Source organism: Eucalyptus grandis, chromosome 4 (genome assembly GCF_016545825.1).
Source record: "Eucalyptus grandis isolate ANBG69807.140 chromosome 4, ASM1654582v1, whole genome shotgun sequence".
NCBI lineage: Eukaryota > Viridiplantae > Streptophyta > Magnoliopsida > Myrtales > Myrtaceae > Eucalyptus > Eucalyptus grandis.
In genome coordinates this window covers 20589909-20599018 of record NC_052615.1, presented here as the reverse complement: position 1 = coordinate 20599018, position 9110 = coordinate 20589909, and the positions used below count along the sequence as shown (strand labels likewise).

Below are 9110 nucleotides of genomic sequence, written 5' to 3'. Positions count from 1 at the left end.
GGTTCTGTTACGGAGAAGAACGGCAACCGTAGGTTATTAGTTCAATTGTTGTCGCATGCACCAGAAGCGGTGAAACGGCGGCGATTAATGTTGTGGTGCGAGGGACTTTAGGGACTGCAACACTTGCCTCCGAGAGGCCTTTAAGATCCCTATTATTATCGGACAGTAATGAAGGCAGTCTCCTAAAGGCCTGTTTGCAATCATCCGTGCCCTTACTAGCAATAGCAATCATTGCCAAGTCGGCCAATCCAAAAAAGTTCTTGGAGTCCAAGTCAGTTAGTGCCTCTTCCAGTTTCGATAGAACCGTCTAACAAGCGTTTTGACACTACTGGATGCGCTGGTGGACCGACGGGGTCCTTGCCCAGACCGGTCATGTGGGTTAGCGTCGAAGTTGTGCAATCTTGGGTGCTCGAAGCCGTACGATAAACCAAGCCAGAGACTCTGCAGGCCAGTGTGTAGTCATCAGCATCAAGCGCCCACGGATCAGAATGCATCCAGAGATGAAATGCAGATCGTGTAGTTGGTCGGTTGGTTGCAGACCTTGTCAACTAGCTCAGATATGGTCATGACACGAGCAGACTGAAGGACGACAAGCCCCAAGAAGACAGAATGCGACATGAACAAGATGCTGTCATTGTCTCATGTTGCTTTTGAATTATGAAGATGGCTGAGATCTGCTTCTCTAGCACCAACAAATATGAGCAGAATCACTTCTGCTAAAACTTCAGAAACTGAGAAATTAAATTCACCGTGCCAACACTTTAAGACGAATCATTTGAAGCTAGATTGCACAAGGTTTTCGGCAGTGTTATATTCTCGACCGACTGATACTTCAAATATTCTTAGCACTCATATTCTAGTGTATCATTATCATACAATGGAGGCATGAGTCCTAACTATTGCCAAACGTAGGCTCCGATTTAACCTGCCTTTTGTGCTCAGCAATGCAATTCAAATAAGGGACAGACATGCTATAACTATCTCACTATCTTCTATGTCTCTTCCTCTTCGAGTTCCATAACAGACATTACTATGTTGTAACTCATTGCAAACTAGTTGTTCGATTCAGTAACAACTAAGAGCACACTGGAATGGATAGAGTGATCATCCAATGCCGGGAAAACAATCAAGAAGCAATGTCTCTGGAAATGTAAACCAAACCTGGCAAAAAAATGCATATAGGACCATAAGTGGAATTCGAGTGGAATCGGAATAATAATAGTGTAATGAAGTGCAACTGGCAAGTATGCCGGGTTTTGCTTTTCCTTAGGATTTCATGAAGCATCGGAACATCGAAATCTGACTGTACCTTAGAGAGCTGAATTGGACAGGACAAAACACAGATCATTGAGTGAAATGCAGAAATCGCGGATAAAATCAGACTTACTTCAAAAGAAAAATTCATGTGAAATGTCACTGTGGAAACAAGAAGATGACTCACACTAGACTTTGCTAGCCTGAAGAAAAAAAAGTGAAAATGAAAGTGCATTCTAAAGCTTGCAAGAAATACCAAGTAAATGGGTACCAACTCATTACCTATTCTCATCATTGTATGGTTGGGAGACATATGAATAAAACCATTTCTTCTCAATTCTGATGTAATTGAAAGCAAGCATGATCAAAAACTGTCATACCAGTAAATGTAGCAGCAATCGAGTCATATCTCCAGTGAAACGAGATTCTCAAAAACCATGATCAAATCAGTTATCCTCGGTAATGGAAGCACTGTGACTTCGTGTGTGATCGGATTCAAAGAAATTCGATTTTCAATGTCAAAGCTATCTATTTCCATAAGAAGCTCACCATTGCACATCCAGCCATAAAATCTTGCTACCACTTCATCAACCTGAAAAGTACACAGATTAGTCCAAGATTGAGGCACGCCGTAGTCTCTCATAACCCAAACAGAACAAACGGAATAATAGTCATCATTATCATCAAAGGCGTCTGCACGAAAGAACACCGCCAGCAAGTCATTTAACACTGCCACAGACAGTAGTGAAGAGGCACTCGTATTTTCCGGCAGAGCCATTTCATCAAACACCTCACTCGCGACGTTAAACAGGAATAATGATGCATCTTCACTCACACAACCCATATCATCCAACTTGAAAGCAACCCAGTGCAGATTCCCATTCAAGAAGACCGCTTGGCTGTCCTCGTGAAAAGCAGGAACCTGACACCTCAAACTTCTCCAGGAATCTGTACGGAGTGAATAAATCCCGACTCGACCAAACCAACGCCGATCATCACCTTGAAAAGAGAGAATCCTCACAATCTTATAGTCATTCGACCCAGCGTCGAAGCCAAACCCTAGAAAACCACTATCAGCCGGCTTGCAACGAAATTGCGGCTCCTCCGGGCAGGGGAATACTTGAATCACCTTGTGCTTTCTGGTGAACAAATTCCACAGATACATGTACGGCCCTTCGCCATTTCGGTCGGCGAGGCAAATCAAACCATTGCACGAACCGACGAAATAGAAACCGCGGGGAGGAGGAGTAACAAAAGGGGTTTCGACTCGCAACAGAGAAGGCAGGGTAAGAGAGTCGTGGGGAACCAGAGAACACCTATCCTGAAGATCACCGCGGTAATCTAGACACACGAGGTACCAGTTGGAGGCATAGAGAGCAGAGTGGCGAGCGTGGAGGGCCACGAACGCAGGGTCGTCGATGGCGGAACGCCACGATCGGGAGACGCACCTGAATCGGAGGAGCGATTTCACCGGCAGCCGCTTCAGGATCTCGACCGCGACGTCCTGAGGGAGCTTCGGGCCGACGCCGCCGCCGTCGCCGCCGCCGGAGGAGGAGCTCATGATGGTCGTCTGGCAGGGGGTTTGAGAAGAAGAGCGGGAAGTAGAAAAGCTGCTGGAGCTGGAGGGAAATTGCTGTGGTACTTGCCCAGCGTAGTAGATATCGGGTCAGCCTCGGTTGGGTCCGGGTCCGGTTCCGGGTCACGGGTCGGATCGTCTTGGGCTTGCGTTGTTTGAGGGCCGGCTTATTTTAGGTTAGGTTCATGTCAGTTTTGGGCCGGATGGTTTATTTATAATATAATTTAATATTATCTTAATATGAAAAGAAAAAAAAGACCTCAGCCACTATGCTTGAGTCCATCGAGACCGGGCCCGGGATGCCAAGCCTAATAATATCAAGGCCAAACCCGGGTCCTCAATGCTCATGCCCGAGTCCATCGAGGCCAAAATACTTTCTAAAAGATTTCGAAATTTTTAAATATTTTTATCTTCATCCTTTTCTTTTTCCTTCTTCCTCTAGGCCGCATTGGGCCTTGGCAACCGCTAACAACTAGTCATAGGGGAGCAGGCCAGCGAGGGCCGACCTCAGGCCTAGGCTCGAGCTTGCTAGATTCTAGTGAGGCCGAGTCTTCTTGAGACTGGTGAGGCTCAAGCTCATCTGCCTCAAGCGAGCTAGACCTCACCATATTTTGGTGAGACTTAATGTCATCGGAGGTTGACGAGGTCAGCCCTTGCCTATGGCCTGTCGCCAAGGCCTGACAAGCTGATGGAGGAAGAAGGAAAAAGAAAAGAAATAAAAGAATAAAAATATTTTAAAATCTATATTTTTCTTTAAATTTACAAAAATTGTCTATTCATCGTGGTCGTACCACATAAGACCGCTTATATCAGCAATTTCCAATCAAATGAGATTTTTCTTACGAAACAATGAAATATATTTTCCAATTCTTTTACATGTCTCAGCCAAACACTGAAACATATCGTTATTTTTTCTGTAAAATGATGGACCTAAGGTGATGGACCAATGGTGATTAATTTTTTGTAGCGAACAAGTTAGCGACAGCAACACATGTTTTCGAGAGACCTTTTAAGATCCCAATTATTATCGGACATTGATGAAGGTGATCTCTTGAAGGCCGATTTGCAATCGTCCGTGCCCATACCAGCAATCATCGCCAAGTCCGCCGATCCGAAGAAGCTCTTGGGGTCCAAGTCACCTAATGCCTCTTCACGTTTCAATACGGCCTTCTCATAATTGTTTCGACGCTTTTGGATGCATTGGTGCACGGACGAGTCCTTGCCTGGACCGGTCGTGTTATTTAGCATCGAAGTTGTGTAACCCCGCGTGCTCGAAGCTTTACGATACACCAAGCTAAAGGCTATGTGGGCCAACCGGTGTGCCGTCATCGGCATCCGGTGCATGCGGCTCCGAACAAGGAGATGCAGCGCAGAATGCAGTTGGCTGTTTGCTTGCAGAACAAGCTCGGTCACGGCTATGTCGCAAGAGGACTGAAGGATGACAAGCATGAGGAAGACAGGATATGACATGAGCAAGATGCTGTCATTTATCTTATGTTGCTTTCGAATTTTGAAGTTGGCTGGTTGTGCTTTTCTAGCGTTAAACAGACATGAGCAGAATCAGCTCTGCTGAAACTCGGGAAGCTGAGAGAAATGCAGTGTAATTCATTCAAGGGACGAACGTGCTGCAACTTTCTCACTATCCTCTGTCTTTTCACTCTTCAAGTGCTATCACAGACATTTTCATGTTGTGACTCTGTGACAAACTAAGTGTCCGCTTCAATAATAACTACGAGCACACTGGAAGTGATTAATAGAGTGATCATCCGATACCGCGAAAATATCAAGAAGCAACCTCTCTGGAAATTAAAACCAAACCTGGCAAGAAAAAGGGAACAAATCGAAAGTGCAATTCATTTGGAACCGGAATGATCCAATGTGTGTCGAATGAAGTGCAACGGACAAGTATCGCGGTTTCATACTTGGTCCATTTTACGGACAAGTATCGCGGTTTCATACTTGGTCCATTTTAATACTTTGGATAACGACTTTAAATAAAAAAAGTCAACAATTCTAGATATAATAAAAGTCAAAATAGCAACTCACACATGTATTTTAATCCTAATTTATTGAGATTTCAAAGAATTCTGGAATAATGAGAAATTTGAAAGTTGGCTAGCATGGTGAAAAAAGAGGGTTGCACAAAAGAAGAAAAAGCATTGAGGTAAAAAAATTTAATCAAACAAATCCAATATACTTGAATTTTTAAATAAAATTCATTTTTAGTTAGTCATGAGATGATCATAATATTGATTTGTGAGTTAATTTGGATCATATCAAGCAGAACCTATTAAAGTTTTAAACTATGTAAATAAGTTATTCAACTCTTTATTCGGGCAATCGTATTCATTATACTTTCGTTCACGATTATAAGTGTGAAAATATTTAATCGTAAAGGTGTGGTTAATAGTAATTCAACATTTATTTTGTCTTAAAAGTAAAGACGTTTAGGTCCTAAGCAAGACCTTAAAAGGCTTTGACATCCTGAAAGCAGATAGGATAGGAGGGGTTCCCCCTCGATAAAAATGGAACCCCATGGGGGGCCCGGCCACAAGGAAACCCCGTAAAGGGTTTCTCAGGGGTAACCCACTTGGATCCCCGCGACGCCTTCCCCTTTGAAACACAGGGGCGTGGTACAGGAAAATGAAGGGTCTCCACACAGTTTTATGAAGGAACCAGTTTCCTTGAGGAAATTTGTTATGCCTGTCCATTATTCATCAACACCACCATATGAAGGCAATCAGTCCAGGAAGGAAGATTTAGGTGCATATCAGCGAGTCTTTTGTCACCAAATCCATCTACATTATGACCATAGTCAGTTGTTATCCGAGCACATCAACATTATAAAAGCCAATTCATTGATGGAAGGACCTCGGGTTAGTTCCATCATGGCGAAGAACGGCAACCATAGATTATTAGTTCAATCGTTGTCACATGTGCCTGAAGTGATAAAATGGCAGCAATTAATTTTGTGTCGCAATGGACTTTAGGGACTGCAACACATGCTTCCGAGAGGCCTTTAAGATCCCTATTATTATCGGACGCTAATGAAGGCAGTCTCCTAAAGGCCTATTTGCAAAGGTCCGTGCCCTTACTAGCAATCATCACCAAGTCAGCCAATCCAAAAAAGTTCCTCGAGTCCAAGTCAACTAGTGCCTCTTCCAGTTTCGATAGAACCGTCTTATAAACGTTTTGACACTGCTGGATGCGCTGGTGGACGGAGGGGTCCTTGCCCGGACTGGTCATGTGAGTTGGCGTTGAAGCTGTGTAACCTTGAGTGCTCGAAGCCGTACGATAAACCAAGCCAGAGACTGTGCAGGCCAATTGTGTAGTCATTGGCATTAGGCGCCCACGGATCAGAATGCGTCCAGAGATTAATGCAGAATGTGTAGTTAGTTGCTTGCTTGCGGACCTTGTTGACTAGCTCGGACATGGTTGTGACACGAGCTGACCGAAGGATGACCAGCGCAAAGACAGAATGTGACACGAACAAGATGCTGTCATTGGAGTTCCAAATAAGGGACACACGTGCTGCAACTATCTCACTATCTTCAATGTCTTTCAATCTTGGAGTTCCATGACAGACGTTAGTAAGTCGTAACTCATTACAAACTAGTTGTTCGATTCAGTGACAACTACAAGCTCACTGGAAAGGATTGCAAGAGTGATCTGCGGGGAAAACAATCAAGAGGCAACCTCTCTGGAAATGAAAACCAAAGCTGGCGCAAAAAGGCAGATGGGATCGTAAGTGAAATTATGTGGAATCGGAATGATCCGGTGTGTAACGAAGTGTGATGGGCAAGTATGTCGGGTCTTGCTTTTCCTTCAGGATTTAATGAAGCATCGAATCACCAAAATCTGAACTGTACCGAAGAAAGCAGGACCAAATATACATCACTGAGTGCAAAGCAGAAGGGATTTGCGGACAGGATTAGACAGTCTTACTTCAAAAGAAAAATTTCATGAGAAATGTCACTGTAGAAACAAGAAGATGACTTACACTTTAACTTGATGGTCATCGTATTCCTGATAATGTTAACTGGATAAGCATCAAAAAAGAGATATTAAAGCAAGCTCATTTTGTCGTCACTCTTTTAGAATCAGCGTGCTGGAATGCATCATTCGACCATTCAAGTGGATCAGAAAAGAAGTCAAAGAATGATAGGCATTATGCCCAGCCATACGTTCAAGATCTCTCGTACTCTTGGGAATTGAGCATCATGTTGCGACGATTGATCGACCTGAAAAACTAGAAGATGTCCACGTTTTGATTCCAAAATGAACATCTTCTGTTGAAGGGCATCACGAGCACTGGTTCACCGGACCTAGTACCTAGCAAGAAGCTTCCTATCGAGCCGAGATCATAACGTCGCATAAATGAAACTGCGATTACTCAAAAAAGAAAAAGAGATAGAATCTCGCCAGATTACAATTATTTCTCTCAAATTTGTCCAAATAGACCGAAGGGCTCAAAATGTGTTGAGAAATTTCCAAACCGCTAAAAATTGGCATCTTTTGTCAGCCTCTGTATTTTGTTACACTGTTGGACTGTGAAATAGGTGATGGACCAGCATAATATCGCTGACAAGACATAAATCCTTGGAGAACAAGTCACAGTAGGAAAAACATCAAAAGAATTCCACAGGAGACATGTCTTTGTCAAAGCCACACTTCACTTATAGTGCAGCAAATTGCATCTATGTCATGCGATAATTCACTTCGCTCGCTAAAATTGCCATGAACTCATTTAGCCCTTTTCTCTGTGATTCTTCCTATGTCCGGACCGATGCAGGCCTATGCTGAAATTATTAGAAGAACTCCAAGGTTTGTGTAGGAGTTAAAACAAATGTGCATGTGAACATAGATATCGAAGTGAAACTAGTGATAAAATAAGAACAAAATAAAGTGTGTACTATAAGGTGAGCATCGCCTCTGGTTCCATCTAAGAACCAAATCGAACCTATTTGGAAGAGTTGGTACTACTTTCAACTCCACGAAATCTGCGTGGGTATAGTTCCATTCCCAAATCTAAGGTCAAAACGGGTTTTGAAGCCTCTTCTGCCAAAAAAGACATAATCAAAGAAAAGAAAAAGAAAAAACCTTTTGTACCCATAAAAGATCAAAGCATGGTCTCCATGAACAAACAACATGACAACTTGATAAAAAAATGTTTTATTAGTGAAATTGTGCAATGTCCAGATGTTATTCAGAACCTAAAATCGGCCGTTTCCCTAGTAAAACCGCGACTCAGACTGGAGCCATCAGTTCTATAATCGATCTACCCGATTCCCAGTTCTAGGTCTGGAATTAACCGACTCCGAAACCGATACCCATAGTTTCAGGTCAGACAATGAGCTCCTCTGCAATAGAGACACCAATCACTGAAAACCCCTTGAGATCCTCGTTGTTATCAGTCAATGGAGATTTCGTTCCCTTAAAGGCGGACTCGCAGTCCTTCGCTCGGTCGAGTAACGAAGCAGAAAAGTAGGTCAATCTGCCATATGTCTTCGAGTCCAGGTCGTTTAAAGCCTCTTGAATATTCGCGAGGGCTGTCGCATAATCTCCGCGGCATCGCTCGAGGTGCTGGCGCACTAGACCAGTCGAGTTACTTAGCAGCGAAGTTATCTGGTCTCGGGTGCCCGAAGCGTTGCGATGCGCCAAGCCGAAGGCAACATAGGCTAGTGTCAACGCATCGGCACCCGGTGCGCGCGGATCAGATTCGAGAACGTCCTTGCAAAATTTGTCATAGTAGGGTGCTGTCCGGCTGCAGACGTGGTCGACTTCCGCATAATCGGGGGGAACCACCGAGGATTCGACGACGACGGACAACGCGAGAAGGCCGAACGCAAGATTGCAGAAGAGAAGAAGAGCATGAGATGTAGCCATCGATCTCTTTCCTCTGACTGAAACTTTGGGGAATGGTTAAATCGTGCTTACAAAGAGCACAGTTGATCTCTTTCTTAAATAGAAACGATAGATGTAAAATTTCCAGGAATTTGTTGATATTGATTAATTGCAGCTCATGGAGGATTCTGCATTAAAATTTTGGACAGAAAGAATAGAAATGGCTCCCCATTATGGTAAATGAATATGATCTTAGTCCTGGTTTTAATACCAAAATGAATATGCAACATGTCATTTACCATATCTGTCCTGTATTCAATAGCATCATTTAGGCTTCCTTTGTTTTGTGAAATATATTTTTGGGAAAAAACTTTTTGTCATTTGAATAGTTTAGGAAAACAAATCAACTAGAAATGTTTTCTTTGTTAACAGAAAA

The 9110-nt window shown here is 43.3% G+C and overlaps 2 protein-coding genes across 4 annotated transcripts; both read right to left on the bottom strand.

Annotated features, from left to right (window-relative positions):
* Positions 1-760: 760 nt before the first annotated feature.
* Positions 761-2872, bottom strand: LOC104441186 (putative F-box protein At3g16210). Of its 3 annotated transcripts, XR_005550235.1 has the most exons (3): positions 2703-2872; positions 1635-1846; positions 761-1161 (listed from the first exon to the last, which is right to left on the bottom strand). XR_005550235.1 is itself a non-coding variant. In XM_010054208.3 (2 exons), exon 1 carries the CDS (start codon positions 2813-2815, stop codon positions 1658-1660), a length of 1158 nt encoding a protein of 385 aa, XP_010052510.3. In that variant the 5' UTR covers positions 2816-2872; the 3' UTR covers positions 761-1161; positions 1635-1657. The 3 variants fall into 3 exon arrangements, 2 of the variants coding, with proteins under 2 accessions (XP_010052510.3, XP_010052511.3); XM_010054208.3 differs by having other exon boundaries at positions 1635-2872; XM_010054209.3 differs by having other exon boundaries at positions 1804-2872.
* Positions 2873-8173: 5301 nt separating this feature from the next.
* Positions 8174-8716, bottom strand: LOC120292552 (cell wall / vacuolar inhibitor of fructosidase 2-like). The gene has a single exon (XM_039310801.1). The coding sequence runs from the start codon at positions 8714-8716 to the stop codon at positions 8174-8176; it is 543 nt and encodes a 180-aa protein (XP_039166735.1).
* Between the last annotated feature and the right edge of the window lie 394 nt (positions 8717-9110).

Excerpts from the sequence above, each read along its gene's own strand:
- LOC104441186 (XM_010054208.3), bottom strand. The coding sequence starts at position 2,815 with ATGAGCTCCTCCTCCGGCGGCGGCGACGGCGGCGGCGTCGGCCCGAAG.
- LOC120292552 (XM_039310801.1), bottom strand. The coding sequence starts at position 8,716 with ATGGCTACATCTCATGCTCTTCTTCTCTTCTGCAATCTTGCGTTCGGC.